A 21,995-nucleotide genomic window follows, 5' to 3' on the forward strand; every position below is an offset into this window, starting at 1 on the left:
GTCCAACGATCCCTCTCCCAGTTTGTCCGTTTTACCCTGTACACAAAGCATCACTTCCCACGAGGCATTCCTCAACAATCATAAATCCTTGTTTCCTCATTGTTAAAAAAACGTCTTGTTCCCAGGACACAGCAACAAAACTCACGACTTGATCACATTTTCAAAACAAACACAAACGACAGGATTCTGTCTCTGTCTGTTCAAATCAAGACTTTTTTGTACATTTTCTGAATTTTGAAGATGAAGTTGAGTTTGATTTCAACGTGGAAAGGATACTGCGGCACTGGTGTCTTTTTCTATATATATATATATATATAAAAAAAAGAGGGGCGCTCAAATATATTAAAACCTATGTACAATATGTTGGATGTGTCGTGTGCCATGAAAACGAGGCGTTCAGGGCTCCTACACATCTTCTGAAAACGTAACTGTTAACTTGGATTTGAACATTTGAGTCTGTAGCCGTCGAGCAAAGAGGATCTGCAGATCGACTCCAGCACGAGCGACGACACTGAAGACACTGAAGTGTGATGATCACAATCTGGAAAAAGTTCAGAATTCATTCTCTGGACTTTTTTTCCCCGCATGTTTGTGTGGGAACCCCGGACAGAACCAGCTGATGAGAAAACAAGGCAACGGAAAAACTGGAGGAAATAAAAGGCACTGTTGGAACTAGACACGGGTCAACGGGTCACGATGGTACCCGCCGTGCACGCACACGCACACACACACGCACACGCACACACACGCACACGCACACACACACGCACACGCACACACACACACACACACGGAGAGAGAGAAATATATGTTCATGGATACAGATAAACATGAGTGTAATGACCTCACACACAATTGCACGCACGCACGCACTCACACACACACACACACATGCATGTTCTCACACACACAGACACACACACACACAGAGGGAGCGAGAGAAATATGTGTTCATGGATATAGATAAAAATGAGTGTAATGACCACACACACACACACACACACTCTGCCCTGTTCAAACGATGACGTCTGAAAACAAAACAAATAAACAAACAGATCTTTTCTTTCCATAAAAGTACACAAACGATTCTTTCGTCTGCGTCGGTCTCAACACCAGCAAGTGATGACGATAAATCAACAAAGCACGTCGAGAAAAAACAAATAGAATCCTTAGTTGTCTTTTTCTTCTTCTTCTTCTTTTTTTTTTGCTGTACAGATTCTTTATACACAGTGCCCCCTACAGGTCGGTCCCTTCCACCGCCGCTCCTGAGAAATAAAATTACATCGGCTCACTCTCAGCCCACCCTGCTGTCCCGTTGGAGGCCTCGGGCCCCCAGGTTCCTCTCGCTTGATTGGCTGCATCATGTGTCCACGCAGGAGCATCCTCGGCTCCGTCTCTCGTCCCCGCCCTCACGCCTCTGAGTAGTTAGTCTGTCCGTTCATCTTGTCCTTCTTTAGCTTCACGCCGTCCACCAGCTCAAAGTTATAGTTCTCCAGGGCGGATAAGTTCCTGTCCGTCATGCTGCCCTGCGAGCAGGCGCAGTAGAGCACCACGCCGCAGATGGCGCCCAGGAAGACGCCCAGTGCCGACATGGCGATGATGGTGATGAGGATGGGGTCCAGGGTCTTCAGCATGTTGCCCGGGCCTCCGAGCTCGCTGTTCTCCAGTGAGAGAGAGTCCATCGCTGCAAGAGAGAGAGAGAGAGAGAGAGAGAATTATAGTTTTGTTCCATTCAAATAAAAAACAAAACCTTTCATTACTTGTGTCAACGAGCAGACGGGTGGTTTTACGAGTTCTGCACCATAAACCTAGAATGTCAGATTCAGCTTCTCTCTGTGACGACATCCATGTTTGTCTGGTTTTATTTCAGCCCGGTTCTCGAGCTCGGGAATGTTGACTCTTAAATCTCGGACGTCAGATTGTCTGTGAACGCACCACAACAGAACTGGTGCCAGCACAAACTGAACGAGGAAGTTGAACTGGTTCATGATGTTTATCTCACATCGCTACTTTATCTGCTCTTCTTTGTTTTTAACCGAGTGTTTCTGAGCTTTGTTTAAAGCAGTATATCAATGAAATATATTATTATTATTATTAATAAATATAACGGGCAGCAGCGGAAAGTAACTAAGTACATTTATGCAAGTAATATGCTTAAATACAATGTTTCTGCTACTCTATACTTCTACATTTCAGAGGCAAATATTGCACTTTTACTAACTTTAGTCAGTTTGTAGTAATAAATATCAAGTACAAGAATAATTCTACTGATCTGAAGACCCAGGACGAAGAGTTTTGACTGAGCTGAAGAGTAAACGCTGCCAAAATGAAAATACAGACACTCTGATGTCAAATTTGGACTCAACTTACGTAGGATGAAGATGTCCGTCGGTGGAGACGTAGGAGCTTCTGGATCTGGAAGAAAGAAAAGCAGTAAATATTATAATTCACCTCCTGCTCTGATACTTTTATTTACCAGCACATGACTGGAAGAAGTAGGTTTTATAAGTGTGGTCTAAGTGTTACGCACCCTTGCAGTCCTCAGCATTGAGCCCATCCATGATCTGGATGTTGTCCACAGCGATGTGACCTGTGCTGTGTCTGTCTGCAACACCCTCCACCACCACCTGGAAATGTCCCCAAAGAAAACCAGTTATTCACATTGAACCAGGAGCTTTAGATACGGAGCTAGAAATCTGATTATCTTCAGCTAAATAAATCTAAATCTATAAACTAAAAAGAGGAGAATTTGCTGCCCAACTTAAATCGGTTTGGGGACCAACACAAACAAAACACAAACACAAACACAAAACTTTTAGATTCTAGTTCTTCGCCCCCCCCATGTGTGTTTCCGTACCTGATACGAGACGCTGGAGTGCGGCAGTAGGACCCGTCCCTCCCTCCAGCGTTTGTCCTGATGTCCCCTGAGCGTCCACAGCATCTGCTCCCCCTCGGCCTCCTTCCTCTGCCTGATGTGCAGCGCCCCCACGTGGTCACCGGACATGTGATACCAGAAGGACATGCACAGGTCGGCGTCCGGCGCCGTGATGGGCAGGCTCGTCAACCTCGCCCTCTTTTCCGCCTCGTCCTCGCCCGTCTTGCTGTACGCCTCTGTGTCCATCAGCTGCATGTAGATGAAGTTCCCCGGTCTGCCTGCAGGGGGCAGCACAAGACAAGGTAAGAAACAGACTCCCGGCAGCTTTGAAACACACGACTGCAAATTATTAAATTAACACTTTAAATCAGAATTTTTACCATAAATTAAATATAACACCATTTGGGAACGTAACGGAGACTCAGTGATGTAGATTTATTTGGATTATATACGAACACAAGGTTTCCAAAACTCCCAGAGTTCATTACACATTCACTTTATTCCGTTCGCTTGTTTGCATAATGTATAATTCTCTGTCTTTAATGGAATAAAAGTCTTGTGTAACTGTTAATATTTCACTCTCGCTCCTCGAGGCACGAAACGGATTCAAGGTTTCTGTGTTTTCTGACAACACAGGACTCAATAAGCGTCGCTGCAGGAAAACATCTGACTCCACATCACAAAGGGCTCGTTTTTTTTTATTTGCGACGTGGTCGAGTCAAGAAATCAAGGTGAAATCGTTCATTTCAGAGCCGCCGCAGCAGAAGAAGAAAGAAATCCATCACAGGCGCGTTGAATGGAGAGAAGGACGCAGAGCGGAGGCATGTTGATGAATTTCTGAGCTGCAGTTCTGGAGCATTTCACGGCCGTCCGTTCATTTTCAATTATTTTAAGGCTCAGAGCGTTCTGAAGACATCGGGCTTCCATCAGAGTTCTGTCTCTGAAACGCTGCTGATGTTTTCAGGGGGTTGTGTTTATTTGTTGATTTATTTAACAGAGTCAGTGCACTTTAATAATCATTACTTTAAGGCCCCATTTACTTTGTTTCTGCAGTTAAATCTCTATTTGATGTTGTATTCATGATTTTGGAAATGTACTTCTGTGTTATTCTGATTTAGTGGCACGTCTTGTGATATATTACAGTGTTTATCTGAAATTCATTATTAACTTCTAGAGAAAGAGGGTCAGACAAGCCTTTCCACACAGAGTTCTCCCAGAGCATCTGTCCAGTGACGCCGGTGAGAAGAAGAACGCTCGGCTCGTACCTATGTGGTCGTGTGTCGGTCCTCTGTGGACGGCAGGAGCGCCGGTGGTCTGGATGAGCCACTCGGCGCCGTTTCCCGTTTCTCTGGACCAGCCGCAGAAAGACGAGAACTCAAAGTTACAGGCGAACCACACGTACGCTGCAGAAAAGAGAGAAACAACGTTTGTTAGGAGCAGGAAACGACAAACTGAGTGACATTTAAAATTGTTCTTGTTTTCAGTTTTCTGTCAATGATGACCCATTGTATATCCTGTTGGGACAGAACAATGTCCGTCATTTACTATTATTTACTATTGTTTATTTTGCTGTGCAGCAAATTGCTCTTTAGGGGAATATTTTGTGATGTGGCATCATGTTGTTGGGAGGCCCGTCCATCCGACTCTTTTGAATTTCTTCACTGGTTGACGGTGGCATACAACCACAGGGCGATCATTTTAGATTTGACATTTGTGTGACACTGTGTGTAACTCCACAGATGTGAGGGATGGGGGAGAAAGAAGAGGTGGTGGTGGTGGATGAGGGAAAGTTGTGTAACTCATGTATTTAAGTACTGTTGGACTGGTTATAGATGTAAAACTCTAATAAATAACATCTTTACATTCTTCACGTCCAATATGCTGATTAAAAAAACCTCCAGAGAACCACATCAAGCGTCCAAGCTGCACAAAGCAAAGTCAGACACTACGATCCTGTAAGTTTCAGACGGAGGTGGAGGAGGGTGAGACGGCCCTAAGAAATAAAAAGCGAGCCGTGTAACATCGATATTACAAAGCTGTTCCTGCTGTATTGTACACTCGGTATAAATTGTGTAGCTTGTGAGAAACATATTGCACGAAACAAAAGGCTTGTACCGACGGAATGAGAAAGACGTGGGGTAGGGTTGTGATTGCGTGCGCGCTGCGAACGCTGCCGGGCATTTTCCTGAAACACAGGAACCGCGAAAAACAGCGACAACACAAACATATGTTTGGGATCAGGACATCAAGAGAGGGAGCGAGGGAGCGAGGGAGAGGAACAGAGGGACCTTCCACAGAGAAGGGCGTGGTGCCACCAATATGCGGATGTGGCCCCTGACAAAATAAAACCAAACACAAAAAAAAAAAAAGCGACATTTCCCTCCCTGTTTCTCTGCCTGTGCCAGCGGTCGACTGGCGGCAGTGGTTCACCACCGCACCCGGACGAATGCACGAGTCTCAAACACTGGACATGTTGTTTCTGAGAGGCTAATAGGATGCAGGGATGACCGTGGAGCTGCAGCCCTCCTCCCCTCCAACCCCGAGCTGTCTTCACGCCGTGCTTCGGCTCTAATTGAGACCCGAGAGGCCGTTATTCTCTCCCTCCACTCTCTCACTGCACCTCCGTCCCTCCCTCTCTTTTACCTCTACCTCCTCTCACCCAGCTTTTTTCTATCTCATCTCTATTCATTCCTCCTGCAGGCACTTCCTCTCTTTGCTTTCTTTGCCTCTCTCTGTCACTGCGACCATTTATTCCACCTTTCTGTGTATTCATCCCTCTCTCTCTCTCTCTCTCTCTCTCTCTCTCTCTCTCTCTCTCTCTCTCTCTCTCTCTCTGGCAGTTTAGTGTCTTTACTGGGAGAATATACTGAAATGATACTAAGACATTAATGCAGAAAAATAAACCAATATAAACTCCTAAAGCTCTGGAATCTCCTCGTCTTTCCAAGTCTACGTCTTCGTCTTCGTCTTCTACGCTTACGGCTCCTCTTCTTCATCCTGAGATATTTGTGTTTCTTCCAGTTTCACGTCTGAAAACAGGTTATGTGCACGAGCACCTGAACCCGAACTACCTAAAATGACAATGATCTTTGAGAAATATGTATTCGACTTTTTAGTTTGGTCCACGTCCTATTTGTTAACATGGAGGAGGCAGGATTTTTGACCTTGACTGCAGCCAGCCACCAGGGGGCGATCGAGGGATGTCGTCCATCTTTATTTACAGTGTGCGGACGGTAACACACCTAAACTGACGCACTAATCTGCTGCATTAATATGTTCGTCTACTTTGACTTCAGAGTTTCTGTACAGTTTCGAGAACAGAAGAGAAGATGAAAGAAAGATAAAGAGAGAAAATGAGAAAGGAAAGAAGGCGAGGTGGAGAAGAGAGGGATGAATTAAAGATGAGAGGAGTAAACATGGAAGCAGATGGCGCTGGACATCCTCACCTGGCATGAAGTCCACGATTGGGTCGGCCGCTGCGGTGCCTCCTGCTACAGACAGATGGGACAGTGGAAGTGAGGTCAGAGGTCAGAGGGGGCGGGGCCCGCCCACACAGATGCCGACACACGCTCATCTCACTTGAGGAGAAATCAATTTTTATCTCCTTCATAGTCAACGTTCAAAAGACGATTCAAAACTTAAAACTGTGAGAAGGATGAGGGAGAAGTTTCCAAACCGTCAAAATCAACAAGATACATCGAGTCAACAAGCATGAATAATTCTAATCCAAACATTTATATATTTTCAAATATTTATTATTTTCATTCAGCTCTTTCCCAACTTGGTTTTAAAAAGCAGTTTTGGTGATTTACCTGTCGCCGAGTCGTAGTCGTCGGGCGCCTCCGTCGCGCCATGGGTGTTGCAGTACCAATGGGTGGTCGGCGCCATGGTGGTGGGGACCGTGGTCATGGGAAGTGTAGAGGCGATGGGCGTGGTAGGGGGCGCTGTCGTGGTAATTTCTGAATGGAAAAGAGACGGTGTCAGAGAGAGCGAGGGGGAGATTGTGTGTCTGTGTGTGTGTGTGTGTGTGTGTGTGTGTGTGTGTGTGTGTGTGTGTGTGTGTGTGTGTGTATGTACATCTGTTAGTCCTTTACAGGGTACACATATGGTTTGGGTACATCTGAGTGTGTACATACAGTCTGTGTCATGTCACGTGTGTGTGTGTCGTCTTTGTTCTTTCCTTTTGAAGTAAAACTATTAATCTTGGACAGACAGACACACACACACACACAGCACATACCACCACACTCCTCTTTTCTCTTCTTCCACCCCTCCTCCTCCTCCTCCTCCTCCTCCTCCTCCTCCTCTATATGCAGACACACACTCCTAATCTCTCTATCCTTTGATTCAGTGGTCCTGTGCTGTTTGTGATACTTTCCGTCAGACATGTAATCTGTTCACAAACATGTTTACAACAACACAACACAACATCCTGTGCGCCCAAATAATGACAGACAATTGTTATCCAATTGTTATCCACGTGTCTTTTGAGAATTTATTTTACTTCTTTTTGAGTGAGGGTGTAAAATACATATATACATATATATACATATATATATATATATATATATATATATATATACAAATGACTGCTGAGCGATTCTGAGCATTTTGCAAAGATGTATGGGAGTCACACACACACACACACACACACACACACACACACACACAGTTGCTGCAGTAGTAGAGATAATGCTCTTCAGCCTCTCACACTCTCTCTCTCCCTCATTACAAAAATTAAAATACTCAGTAACAATCATTTTTTCACGTTCTCCCTAAAACCCTGGCCTCTCCGCTGACATCTTGTGTCTTGTAACTTGGATCAACTGAGGTGGAGCCGCTCAGATGTTTTCACACGTGGAACACGAGGTCGATGAGATCCACACTGACGTCATCCGTCTGGACAGACTCAGAGAAAGACTTATGGTTTTCTACAGAAAGCTGAATTACAGACTCGATTTCTCTCCACAGATCTGCGGCGCCGTCGAGTCGCCAGCGTCACAGGGAAATCCCCGAGGGGAGGAGTCTGCGTGCATTTCTGTGAATTTTACCCCAAAACCAATGTAAATAGAAAAATAGAAATTAATAGAAAAAACACAAAGACGCAACATTGACTCTAGATTAGAGATTTATCAGTTGGCCCATAAACAATTTGCCGATTTGAGGCTTTCACAGCATTTATGTGTATATTATATATTATATTTTATAGAATAAGCAATGCAGAAAAGATTAAGTTCCACACTTGTTGTATTTATGTTTTCTTAAGTAATTGAAAATAAAGTTTATGGCTAAAGCCTCGATTACATTTCTTTGTCCTACGGTTTTCACGATGACAATAATCGCCATTTATTTAACACACATATCGGTCAATGTGTTGTTATCTGAAATGTGTTACTTCCCAATATCAGCATCTTAATACTGTCTTGGCCAAAAGTCACATGTTTAGTCCGTCCATTCATTTCTGTGACCTCACTTCCTCCTTTGTTCCCGTCACGGTCACTTCGTCACTCGAACGTAAACATGTTGTTTTACGGCTCCGGGTTAAAAGCTCTGACGTCGTCTCACACGCCGACTCGAGGTCCCTCCACAATAAAACCTAACGACAGGGTGGTTTTTTTATGGAAGCACAGTCTCCATTGTTCAGGACGCTTGTCAAATACCTCGTGTGTGTGTGTGTGTGTGTGTGTGTTTGTGCTTTACACCTTCATGGCTCTCTGCTGTTTCTCTCGTAGGTTTCAGTGCATCAGAATAAAACACACTGACAGTCTGTTTTCTGTCCATGAACTTAAGTCCATTAAAATGTCTTTAAGAGGTGTGAAGCCTGGTTGAGACATTCAATCAGTGTCATTTCATTTATCAAACTGGAGGCTTCAAAACAGCAGCTCACAAACCAACGGGCGACACCACAGTGGGTTTCCATGCTTTCTGTCTGTGCTTAGATTAGTATTGTTTTTCTCTCTACTCTCAGTTGCTGCTCGACGCCCCCCCCCCCCCTGTAACCACCATCTTCCCGGAGACATCTCCCCCATCCAGGGTGAAGCGTCACTGACTGTAATTCGGCTGCGTCGCTCTGTTCCTGGTTATGGTTTGTGAAAGCTGAGCGCTGCTCTGCACCAAGAGCAACTCGGCCGAGGCCAGAAACCACAGGAGCGTTCCGCTTTAATTTCAGCCCAGGTCTGACAAAGTGATATTAAAAACATAATGTGCTGAGACAAATCACCTTCAGGGGGGGGGGGGGGGGCGACAGTCAAGTTTCCCCCGGTAATCGGATCCAGTTTTAACTTGTTCTACTTAAATGCAAAGTTTTACTCATGTACAGTTTCTACTTTAGACCTTTGTATTCACTCCAACTTCAACTTTACACCAGGATACATAGATTGAGGTGTAAAGATTTACTTTCTTTCTCTTTTTCTTGTTATAAAGGTTTTTTTGTGAATGTAGAAGTTATAAAGTTTGAAAAAGAGTCAGAACAGAAAACACTGAAGCTCCTTCAGCGTCGCTTGAACTCTAATCTGGACTGACCTTCCAGCTCACAGCCCAGCAGCTCCAGGCGCAGGCCCAGGCCCTCGTTGGTGGCCCTCTCCGGGTAGATCCTGACGAAGCGTGTGAGGAACGGACCCATGGACCTCAGCTCCGGAGTGTCGTGGTTCTGATTCCCAGTGAAAATCTGCAGGGAAACACAGAAACAGAACTCGTCAGGGACCGAATCAGGATGAGTTGAGATGTTCGTACATGTTTGGTTGAGGTACCTGCAAAACTCATTAAAGTGGAGTTCAGACTTTTCTTACGAACGTTAGAACGATGAATAATAATGAACGAACATGAAAGTAGAAAAATAATTCTTCCGTTCGAGGGATTGGGAAAGAAATCCGACTCCTCTTCATCTTTTTCTATTTTCGTTCCAACCGAGTGTGAAAGTCATTGGTCCCGAGCCGGATGTGAATGAAACAATCAATAACTGTTCAGATCCCGACTCTGCTTCAGATCAGGCACTTTGATAAGAAGCAGAAACTGAACGAGAGGAGGAACCCAAAGCAAACGGCAGGAAATCAGAACCAGAGTTCACCCTTTCATCGTCCCAACGCGAAGCAGCACAGATGAAACCGTTTACCGTCGCTCCAGGAGCCAAGTGGTCGGACACCACACACACTCAGTGTCTGAGCGGCGAAACTTTCCCCGTGTGTGATTTACTAAAGGCTGCAGAGAGTCTGTGGATAAAAATACTTTAAATCGCCCCTTAGTGGCGACGCTATCACACTTATCTGTATTATCTAACAGCAGGTATGTGACATCACGGCATCTGGTTTCAGTTGAATGAGAAAAACATGTGTTTTGTAAAAAGACAACTGTTTATATCATCGACTGTTATCATCTCTCAACAGAAATATACGTCTGCACAGACGTGGTCGTTGTGCGGAGCCGTGGTTTCGAGGTCCAGCTCATTTTCTAGAAACGTTTCTATAATTTCCTGAACATCAGCTGATATGTAATTGTACATTAATGTGATATTTCTAAGAAAGGCCATCACATTATTGGTATTAATAACTTTATCATACCATAGCACAATTAGACGTTTGATTCCGTAAAGAGCATCCGTCTTACTCAGAACATATATTATATTTTATTTAACCTTCAATTGAAATCTTGAGCTTAATCAACATCTTTCTAACAGAACCTGTTCCAGGGCTTCTACCCTGTGGATGGTCTCACACCACATATTCACTCATCTTTATGCATGAGCACATACATTATGTACAGTGTGTGTGTGTGTGTGTGTGTGTGTGTGTGTGTGTGTGTGTGTGTGTGTGTGTTAAATCCACGAGGAGCAGCCGGGGCCTCACTGAGCCTTCCTTCCTTCCTCGTCTTTTGAAGAGGTTTTATAAAAAAAAAAAAGACACAGGAAACAGAGCGTAGAGGCCGAGCGCGGCGACAGAGGAGCGTCCACCTCTCCGTCTGCGGTAAGTCAGCAGGAGTCTGCCGGCTAACCTCGTCCTGCGCCCCCGCCATCTGGAACACATAGGAGGAGGAGGACGTCGCACCAACGGGGCCGGGCAAGGAGAGGAGGAGGAGGAGGCGTCTTTAAAGCAGGGACATGAATTTCCTCTCTGGGACGAGTTCGAAACTATGAGTTTGTGTCTTTAACGTCCCTCTAGTGGTCGAGCTGTGATCCTCAGAACCTCACACTTCCTGTCAACGCTGACTTCTGGTGGTGGGTGTTTCTCGTCATCTGCTGGGTCATCGTGAGTCAGACTGTTGATTCTGAACAAACCAGAACTGCTGAACCGACACCAACACACGTCGTAAACATCGTATCATCTCACTGCAGGGACCATGTACTGGTGGTTCTGGGGCTTTTTGATCATAACACATGATCATCGAGTTCTGAAGGAGGACGAAGGGGTAAGGAGCCAATCCCAGCTCACCTTTGGCGAGAGGCGGGCAGTTCGCCTGCCAATCACAGGGTCGAGATATATAGAGACAAACAACCGTCCATGCTCACATGAGGAGAACATGCAGGCGAACCGCTGCTCCACTGCGCCGCCCTGACATCCTTAAAGTGCTCAGGAAAAATGCAAATTCAAAAATATATATTTTATTCATTATCGACCTTTGACCTTTGACCAATCAGCTGAAAGAGTGACTCATCTAGAGATAAACTCTCGAGGAACATTGACACAGAGTTTGGTGGAAATCCCTCCATGTGTTTCGGAGACTTTAATTTTGTATCCTCATAATTTCTTTTTAACTCAGTTCAGGCACAGACTTGAATTTCGCTGCTGTATAAATAATGAAATTTTGTATAAAGGAACTTTGTTGATAAAGGAATCACAGAGGAGTCGTATTTCCATACCCGTCAGCAGGTTGATTTCCATAATATCTCTGTCCTTGCAGCGGCGGAGCAGAAGTTAATGACACCACAGGAGGATTACGGGACCTCAGATCGGGTGTCGGGCGAATGAGCGAGAGAACAAATCATTCTGCGAGTGAAGGAATAAATAAACGCGTTGAACACATCGACGCCGCGACCTGACTTCGTGATTTTCATTAAATTCACTGCTCTGCTCTCGTGTGGAACCTCGTGCTCTCCTCTTCTGGCTCTTATTCATTTGTTGCGTCTCGATATTATTTGCCCCGACAACAACATTAATTCCCCCTGAGCTTTATTTTTCCATATGTCGTTGGTTTAGTGGAGAGCGTCAGGCAGCAGCATTTCAGACTTCATATGAAGAGCAGTCTGTAATTTGACTAAACATTTCATTCCAGTTGCAGTCGAGCGTCCGTATGAAACGACGGCTTTCAGGAATTACAGATTAGAGCCAGAGGAGCTTTTATCTGGCTTTCTTGTAATTTACTTTCTGTTAGTCTGCGTTCGCTCGCATCAACACGCCGCCGCCGCCGCCGCCGCACCCGGCAGAGAGCGTGGAAATTGTAAGATAAAGAAAAGGGTGGGGGAGGAAAAAACTGGATGAAGAAGTAGAAGTGTTTTTTTCTGTGGAGCAGTTTGTAGAAGAGAGAGTTCCCCCGATCAGAAGCCCTTCGCTCGGCTCCTCTTCACCAGCACCAGCTTCTGACCTCCGGAGGAAGTGTCACCTAATTCAAATGAGCGCTTCCTGTGATGCTCTACTTCCTGCGCCAAAGTCTATTCCTTCCGTTCATAGTAAATTAAATTTCTGAATCTCCTTTGTTTCTCTTTAAATCCTCTGACTCCAGAAGTCCTGACTGAAATACTTGTTGGTATTTTAAGTACATTTTTGCTCAAGCAGGATTTGGATTTCTACATGTAATGGAGTATTTTTACTTTGTGGTATTTTTACAAGGATGTGAGTGGCAGCTGATCTTTACAGGGTCCACCCCTGTCGTCCGACCCGTCTCTCAGCCCGGCTGTAACGTGGACCACGTACTGCTAAACACTCATAGGTCACAAAAATAAAAAGACACGTCTCTTCAGGTTGATAATGTAACTGACGTTCTGACATTTAAACAACATTTAATAGATTCCCTCTCTCCTCAAAGAAGTGCAGCACGTCGTCTTTCTGAGAGAAGTGTAAGTGAACCAACCTTCGGCCTGGTGGTGTTTTCCTCCTTCACAAAGTTCCAGTCTTCTCCGTCCACACTGACGCCCACTTTGAACCTCTTCATGAAGACGTTCCTGTCGCGGTGTTTCCCTCCCTGGATCACAACGCCGCTCACCATCTTGTCCTGGCCCAGATCCACCTGCAGGGGGGACGAGAAAGAAAGAAACTGAGACTGGCTGCTTTCAGAGCTGCGCCGAAGTCCGGACGTTTTCCTGAAATTATCCAGAGCAGCTGTAGTATAAATCCTTTATTTATACTATAGAGCTGCTGTCTACATCTGTGCTTCCTAACCTGAGGGCTGCGACCTCTGTTCAACATCTTGCTCAGTAACCTTCCTGTCGACCACTAAACCCGTGAACCCACCTGTAGCCACTCGTTCCTGAAGGGCTGCTTGGTTTGCTGCCCGGTCCAGCCCGACCTCCCCGTCAACAAGCGGGAGTTCTCAGCTACCCAGCCGCGGTCGGCGTAGGAGGAGGCGCTGATCTGGGCGTCCGAGATCTGACCCGACACCATCCCCAGCATCCCCGAGCATGGGTAGTCTGCGCAGGGGAGAGAGAGGAGGAGAGAGAACGCAGGATAAGAAACTTTTTTAAAAGGCGCACAGCGCGATAAGGACGACCACTGCCGTCCTTATCTTGACACTGCTGTACTCAGCGGTTTTGCTTGATACCCTCTGGTGTTTTAAACCTTTTTATATGCAGTTCAAACTCCAGAGTAGAAACACCACAGATCCATTTATCTTCTCTGGGATGGGTCTTTTTTTTTGAAGATGAAGCCGGATGTCGCAGGTCGAGATACAATCTTCGACAGAGGTTTAACGTCTCGCGGGTACGTGACACCGGCCGACGCCCCCGTCGACGGAAACGCTTCAAGTGACCTCGAGGCCGTGATACAATCTGTCCCACAACTGGGTCCGGCTGCTGCCGTCTCAGTCGGTCAAGCATTCGGAAATAAACGGGGATAATTACTGAATAATTGAGAGACGTCAGCTTGTGGGGGGGGGGTTTTGTTGGTTTTCCCGGAATAAGCTAACTTAATGACATTTCTAAAATACTTGGACACAATGGTCTGGTCATCCTGAGCCAAGTCCAATCCATTATCCACAATAATCTAATATCCTGCCTGAACCCGTCTTTGTCTCAGTGGGATATTTGTGTTTGTCCAATGCTTCCAGAGTCTGGTGCTACCGACGATGTTAGTTCCTCCACAATGTAAACTTATAATGCTCTTTACGGAAACGCCCTCCAGGACTGTCTGCGTGTGTTTGAAAAGTAGCTTGTGTCTTAAAGGAAGGGTCGTTAAGTTGTTTCTGAATTAAAAAAAATCGTATTCGTTCAAATCCTCTTCACGTCCCGATGGCCGTAAATAAAAAACGAACCATGATCGGAGTTTTCACAAGCCGGGACAGAGATGCACCGCTGACGCAGAGACGATCGGAAGGAGTTAGCGAGCGAGTCACGAAAAAGCAGATTACTAGAAGTTGTCCGTCAGTGCACGTTCACATGTTTTGGAGGTTCGATTCCAGATGGTGGGATGTATCACGCCTATAACTTTAAGGCATTTCATTAAAAAGCATGTAAGAACTTTTACATTCATAAAAACCTCTATAGCTGTTAAAGGACAGAAACACTGAAACCTTCTATATCTCCTTTAAATTTAGATTAAATAAGGATCAAGTTTAAACTTGGCTCAGGAGTGAATAGTGTTAATAGTTCCTCATGTCCAAATACACCACACACACACACACACTTCCCCAGTTGTGTCATTATATCTCGTGAATCTCGTGTCTCGCACTCTGCCGCCTGTTCTCCCATGAATAAGAGTCTAATCTCTACTTTATGAAGCTTCCTACCGAGAGTGGCTTGTAGCACATCAAGGACCCAGGTTTATATAATGTTGGAGGATGAGTAATGAGGCGGCGTGATTTTTCTGCTGCTCCTCTGTAATGAATAACGCTGTCCTTCTGTGGGAGTTTGCACTCGCCTTGGAACGCGGGCGATTATTCTAAATCAACAGATAGCAGCAGGAGGTTCTCCTCCCGCAGCCAGAAAGATGTTCGCTTGATTCACGATGTGCAAAAGTGAGAAAATGGAAAAATAAAGGGAGCGGACGCGGTTTGAAAAGAGACGTCGACCTGCAGCCAAGAGCAGGTCGAACTCGTCGAGGTAATTTTTGTTTGACTGTCACTCATTTCCTCCAGAGTAAAAGCCTTTTGAATGTGTTCAATACGGTACATTAAGCATTCATACAAATTAAAACCAGGTTTCTGTCCATTAAAGAACATTTTTCTTTTGTCTCAAAAACGTGTTGGATGTGTGAAAGCACATCATTAGGTTTCTACATCTATTTAAAAACGTATCATTTGTTAAAATGGATCAGGTTAAATAAAAAGAGGTTAAAGTAAGAAGAAATAATGTAAAAAAAAAAAGAAGGCACATCAAGAATTCGTCCAAATTAATATTAGGCTCCTGGAAATCAGATCATGTCTGTATAACTGTCTCCAGTGTGAAAGTGCAGGTTTACAAAATGAGTTTAACTCTTGTAAAAGTTACATTTCTATTTAAAAAGGAAAACTAATCAGTTGTTAAAACGGATCATGTTGAATAAAAAGAATTTGACCCATATTCAAATATCTGGAGATAATTCGCTTTTTTTCAGAAGATAAACATCCGAATGTGGCTGTGAGCGAAAAACGTACATGTGTGTGTTAGATTAGATAAACTTCAGATGACATTAAACTTTAATGATCCCTGTGGGGAAGGACAAAGGGAATTAAGAAGAAGAAATCCGTGAAATTTCATATGAATGAAAAGTGCAAAAAGAAAAAAAGGGATTCCAGCCCTGACGGGATGTCGGCGGTGAGTCGGTGCACGAGGAGTTCACGTGCGAGTTGGTTACCTGACGTTCTGCAGCCGTAGACCTCGAAGCGCATGCAGATGCCTTGCTCCCAGGTCATGGGGCGGACGCGGACGTAGCGAGCCAGAGTCTGTTTGGGAAGAAAAGCTTGAGCCTCGGCCATCGCGTTGAGGTTCCCCTGAAAGATCTGAAGACGAGGAAAACACGGATTAGGACTTTTACGACTGATAATCACTTCATGTTAGTGTTACTTAATATGTTCAATCTATTTATAAACCAGGGATTAGAGAGAAACAACTTCTACTGTTGTAACTTCTCCTGCTGCTTCCGTTTCCTGGCGTGTTGCGGTTTGAGCGAAACCTGGCTTGACCCCTGACCTGTGACTAAATATACTTCACTTAACGTCTCAGCCTTTCTTTCCATTGAAGCTGAAACACGAGGCACCAGACGCTTTTCTCCTCGGCTTCATTTAACAGTGGCTGAGATTTTAAACACGTGAAGTTTTAGCACGATGCTCTTGTAGCCTGTCCATCAAAATGTTGTTCAACGAGAAACTCGGTCTGTTTTCCTTCAGCGGTGTCAGTCAGAGGAACTTCCTGTGCAGCGCTGCTCCTCCGTGGAAATTGATTCAGATAGCGATGAGCGACGTGAAGATGTAAAGCAGACGTTGGGATTAGGCGCGCTGCCAAACGCCGGCGGCCTCAGAAAACATTGATTCAGTCGTCCACACTTCCCCCCCCCCCCCACCCATCGATTAGAACGAGTCCTTCATTACTCATTATACAAACAAGGGGTTGTTACGGCACGAGTGAGTCGTCTTTAACTTCATCACCTTCTGCTTGGAGCCCTCCTTCACCGTGACCCAGTCCTCTCCGTTGGAGCTCAGGTCCACTTTGTACGCGCGGACAAAGTAATGCTTCTTGGTCTCTTTTGAGATGGCTCCCTGCGTCCCGATGGCCGTGATGAACCGGAGAAATCCCAAGTCCACCTGGAAACACAGAGCAGGACGAGGATAAGTCAGTGGAAGGCTTCAGGATCAACAGGAAGAGACCCGGGGGAGAACGGGGGCTGTACGAGGCGACTCGGAGCAGCTCGTCCACAAGAAGCTAGATTCAAAAGAAAAACATCAACATGTTTGCTCAGCTGTAACAACCGAATGAGAATGAACAGTGATGGAGTGTGTCAGGCCAACGTGGTGGAAGTTGAAATAGTTAAAGTTATTGTTAAAATGTGAAAAAGGGTAAAAAATAGTGATGTATGGGTTGAGAAAACTAAAACTAAATATGGATAAATGGTCAAAATACAAAGTTTAAAGTGCAAAGTATATAGGTAAGAATAATATCATAGATACATGGTCAGAATATGTATTAAAAAGTAAATTATTGTTTCAATACATATCTGAAAATGAAGGATTACAGTTTAAATAAACAGTATATATATATTAGTAATGAATATTGCTTGAAATATATATTTGAAAGTAACGGATAATGGATGAAATATGTGGCTAAATGTGAATAAGTGTCTGGAATATACAGACAAAGTTGTGTCAGTGACTGGAGTTCATCTGAGGCACACGAGGGATAAGTGGATTCGTGCTGGAACATCCAAAGGGACAGAGAATGAGAAGCTTTCACCAGCTCCCTTCAAAAAAAAAAAAAAAAAAAACACTTAAAGGAAACGAGAGCCCGAAGGTGCAAAACTTTTCTGAATGTTGGAAGATTAATTAAACCCGAGTCTGCTGCAGCACAAGGTTGTGTTTGTTCTGAGCGGATCTTAAAATGTCAGGGAGTGCGAGTGCATCAAAAGAAGAAGCAGATTTTTCTAAAAAAAGAAGAGGACCATTCTTCAGAGATTTCCTCTTTACATTACGAGGAGATGTAATTTGTGAGTTAAAACGTTCTACTTAGTGCTCACTTAAACGTAAAGAGACAAACTCTCCTCACACAAACGCTCCTCTGGCTCGTGCCGGTGTCTCAGTTGCCTCGGATCTCATTAATTATACCGTGAGCCGTCCGTAAGTAGACAGTGAAAATTCAGAGCAGGACGCAGGAGAGACAGACGCACCACATAACCAAGACCTCTGAGGGGAAATTACACTGTCTCTATGCTTCACTACTAAACTGCTGACAAGTATTGGAAGTAATGAGTACTCCTCCATCATTTTCTCCTCAAATAGCCACTTACACCTGATGAGACGAGGCGCCGACGGATTAAATAGCTTTTTAAAATCCTCTCAGTCATTTTGATTGTGGAAATAAGACACTTAAAAAAAAACATAAATTCCCAGTATATAGACCATGAATCTTGTTCTTTAACACAGTAGGTACTGAATAGATATTTCCTCATTGGTCCCTTGTTGCTCTTTTCAACTTGTTTTTTTCTACAACCGGATGAAGCTGAATGTGTTTTGCGTTTAGGTTTAATTCAAACCAGTTGAGACTGAGGTCCAGAGGAACAGTGTGTGTGTCTGTGTGTGTCTGTGTGTGTGTGGTGTGAACCAGCTCAGGATCAATTTTACGCTTGTCCACCCGCATCACTAATGACTAGTGTGTGACCTGTGGGGGGGGGTGAGTGTGTGTCTACATTTATATATATAGTCTGTAGAAGTTTTTTTTAACTGTGATGTCCCACAAGAGCCGATAGAGCAGCAGATAAAAACACTGATACACTCATTTAAATCATTTAATGGTCTTAATGAAACTCACCGAGCAGCCATCGGGGGGTCACTTCCTGTGTTTCTGACCCTCAGGCAACATACGTGCTGACCTAACTTGTGTTTTTAACTTTAATTTGATCTCCCAAACTCACATCCCTGACATCCTGACCAGATTTAACAGAGATCAATTTTCATCTTCACGTTTCCGGTACCTCCGGAGTGGATATGGAGACTTTAGGACGAAGCTGGGAACTAATCACTCAACTTCCATGTTGAGGATTTAGTTGTTGACAAATGAGAATTTTCAAACTGTAAAAAACTCCACAGACCTCGACTGATATCTGCTGAAACTTTTGATTACCTGTCACGTCTTAAAATAACCGACATCTGTCAGTGTCCAAGGCTCAATCACCGGTTTGATTGTACGACTACACTGAATAAACTGAATAAACTAATTTCCCAGAACAGCGAACAAACTCAAACCTTGTTTCCGCAGACGTCCTAAAAAAAGAATCCGAATTTAACCTTATAAAACCTCCTCTTTATTTGGGAAGAGATTTAATTTTGGTTTTACTCAAAGAGTGATTGGAATGAACATGTGATTTTCCTTATTTCACCGGCGGTTTCGCAGAAATCCTTCAAATAAGTCTCTGAAAATGAAATCACAGCGACATCATCTCATCTCGTGACTACACTCTCTTTCCCCAAATTATCATCTACGGGCCAAACAACAGATAACAAGTCTTTTTTGAAACGGCCGAGGCGTTTTAATCTCCCTGCTGCCGAGCGACGTCGAGAAACAAGGCCCGTTCAATGTGCTTGAAAAAGAAGAAAGATGGTAATCATCAAAGAGCGGAGCGGCGATAACACAGAGCTCTACAGTCGGGGTTTCTTTTTTAAAATCAGTCCACAAATACTAAAGCTTATCTCAAATGAAGATGACTTCACCGAGGCTGCAGCTCCGTATATAGTTATCACATCAAGTTCCTCCGAACTGTATCAAAGCACCAAAGTGAAATCGATTTATTTTCATAACCGGGTATTAAACGAGGTCATTTCCATTTCACTCCACTCAAACTAAACTAAATTGCTTGTTTGTTGAGTTTGAAAATCATCAGTTGCGACCGGAATACACTCGAGCCTTCAGTGTGTGGGATGCTTGGGTAATACATGGTGTGTAATCATATCAGCATGATACTGTACATGGGAAGGAACCAGAGGCCTTGAACTTTCTACCACTGATGCTTCTTCAGGAGGAAAGTAGAAAATAGATTCACCGCCGCTCTGTGACTGACAGGGAGACCCCTGGGAAACGAGGCTTTGCGGGATTGTTCGCACTCGTCATTCCCCGGCTGCAATCCGGATCTTAATTCCCACGAGATGTTTCCCCCCCCCACGAACACCACACGTTGCTGTGAGTTGAGTTACAAAGCGAAGACGTCACATAGAAGACTGAGAGTTAGTGGTTTGCAATCATTTCTAATCCTTTAAAATGACACAACGTCAACTTGTCGGCCCAACGTCGTGTCTGGGAAACACAACAACGACAGTTAGTTTCGAGAGCTGCGTCCAGATGTTTCATGTTCCACGGTGGTTCCAGAGACATCTTCTTTCCTCTAGTGTGTTGTAGAGGGTTTCATGTGAGGCTAAAACTTATGCAAAGTTAAAAAGCACAAAGTCTATATGATATATTATATTTGCGTAATGCACGTAGCAGCATTTCAGACAGAGGCTGAAGAGAGGAGCGGCAGCATTGGACATTCTAACGAGTGTTTTCTGAGCATTAGAGCTTATAAACCTTTTCTGGTAATAACACAATTGAACCTGACTATGAGAATATGTCTCCTTTAAGTCGCATGGGTCGGTCAGATTGACGTCTGTGTAAAAGAGAGAGAGTTAATCGATAATTCACAGAGGAATTTAGGGAGTGAGACTGTTTACGGCCTTAAATTTGAGCAATAACATTAAAAAAAATCTATCTCTTATTTTAAATCAAGATAAATAAGGTTTAATAAATGTGCTGCTGGTGTGAGATGAGCTAACGGACGGTTCCCCGGGGTTTGAATGAAGTAAAGCTGCTGAAGACAGTCATCTATTGTCAGGACATGTTTTCTATAGCGGCCGCTCAGAGCTCCATTCTCCGGACTTCCTCAGTGCGACGACTAAAGCTAATTGCTCTTCCATCTTCTAATTGCTCGACACTTGGCAGAGCCTCCATCTTCGCCACAGAAAACAGTCTCACTTCGGGCTTTTTTAATGAAGGGAACAAAATGCAGGAAGGAGACATAATTCAGTCTGAGTGTGTCTAAAGCAGATTGAACAAAAGCCCCGCTACTTCCTGCCAGAACAGGACACTGCACCAACAGTGATAGTGAAGAAAGAGTCAGTTATTTCTCAGGGTTCAGTGGCGACTCAGGGAAGTGCCGTCCCCCGAGGATCCAGAGGAGAGGAAGAAAAACACATTTTCACTGCATGCACAACTTTCTTTACTGAGAAATACAGGAAAACTATATCTGCTGAAGTTTATTCTTAATTATTGCTGTGCTCAGTAGTCATTACTACATCAGTACATCAGTATTTATTCAATACTCCATTATAACTTGAGTACATAATAGTTATTACTGAGTGGTCATTACTATATTTAATACAGTATTACTTAGGTACTCAGCAGTTATTACTACATTATTACCTGATTACTATAGTTACTACTATATAAGTCAATAATACATTATTACCTGAGTCCTCAGTACTGTATTAATAACAGTATTAATTAGTCATTACTACATTTGTCATTCATACATTATTACTTGAGAACTCAGTAGTTGTTACTACATTATTACCTAAGTACTCAGTCATTACTACATTACTTGAGTAGTCAGTAGTCATGATTACATTACCTGAGTACTCGGTAGTCATTACTACATTACCTGACACACACACACACACACACACACACACACACACACTCACATCTAAATCATGTGTAGTGAAATTACAAAACTCGACTTTACACAGCGTCTGATCTGATTTCCTTTAACTCCTTTCTGAGAAATCACATTCTAATGTTTTTATTTAGAACTTTAACGTGATTACGTTAATCCGATGACTTAACGTTTACAGAATCTTACGATGATTTGGCATCGATGAAAACGAGGAACCATTTCTGAAACACTTCCGTTTAGCAGCCTCGAGATTTTAATCCCAAATTAGACCGAAGTTAATTAGATCTAAGTCGTTGTTTTTATGTGATAAATTAAATTGAATTACCCCCCCGATTGATTAAAACATTAGATTGATGATGAGCACAGACACAGTGCAGGTTCCCCTCGGTTCATAAGATCACTGTGGCTTCGCTCCAGAAGTCTGCTCTGGATCACGAGACCCTCAAACTCCCTCTGTAGGATCCTTTGTGATGCAGTTTCCCCCCCCGCCCCCCGCCCCAGCTTCCACAACACACCTCCGCTCACACAAAAACCCAAATGTGTTCTCCAGATGCTCAACGCTGAAGCTCTTCCTGGTGGCGTCAAAAAGC

The 21,995-nt window shown here is 44.1% G+C and overlaps 1 protein-coding gene across 4 annotated transcripts in view; it reads right to left on the reverse strand.

Moving 5' to 3' along the window:
* LOC117778117 (neuropilin-1a-like) overlaps positions 1 to 21,995 on the reverse strand; it is a 62,006-nt gene continuing 40,011 nt past the window's right edge. Inside the window, exons 7-19 of one of the 4 annotated variants that reach the window (XR_004616728.1) lie at positions 16,640 to 16,795; positions 15,850 to 15,994; positions 13,315 to 13,490; positions 12,935 to 13,090; positions 9,398 to 9,542; positions 6,688 to 6,834; positions 6,322 to 6,366; positions 4,141 to 4,278; positions 2,858 to 3,153; positions 2,531 to 2,627; positions 2,371 to 2,415; positions 984 to 1,684; positions 1 to 872 (exon numbers count right to left, since the gene is read on the reverse strand). Coding sequence is in view for 2 of the 4 variants with exons in the window: in XM_034613403.1 (XP_034469294.1) it covers positions 1,410 to 1,684; positions 2,371 to 2,415; positions 2,531 to 2,627; positions 2,858 to 3,153; positions 4,141 to 4,278; positions 6,322 to 6,366; positions 6,688 to 6,834; positions 9,398 to 9,542; positions 12,935 to 13,090; positions 13,315 to 13,490; positions 15,850 to 15,994; positions 16,640 to 16,795 (1,821 nt within the window). In the remaining 2 variants the exon portion in view is untranslated. Of the gene's footprint in view, positions 1,685 to 2,370; positions 2,416 to 2,530; positions 2,628 to 2,857; positions 3,154 to 4,140; positions 4,279 to 6,321; positions 6,367 to 6,687; positions 6,835 to 9,116; positions 9,201 to 9,281; positions 9,543 to 12,934; positions 13,091 to 13,314; positions 13,491 to 15,849; positions 15,995 to 16,639; positions 16,796 to 21,995 lie in introns of those variants that run through there. The other 3 variants (XM_034613404.1, XM_034613403.1, XR_004616729.1) reach the window with 3 other exon arrangements.

This window comes from Hippoglossus hippoglossus, chromosome 17 (genome assembly GCF_009819705.1).
Source record: "Hippoglossus hippoglossus isolate fHipHip1 chromosome 17, fHipHip1.pri, whole genome shotgun sequence".
NCBI lineage: Eukaryota > Metazoa > Chordata > Actinopteri > Pleuronectiformes > Pleuronectidae > Hippoglossus > Hippoglossus hippoglossus.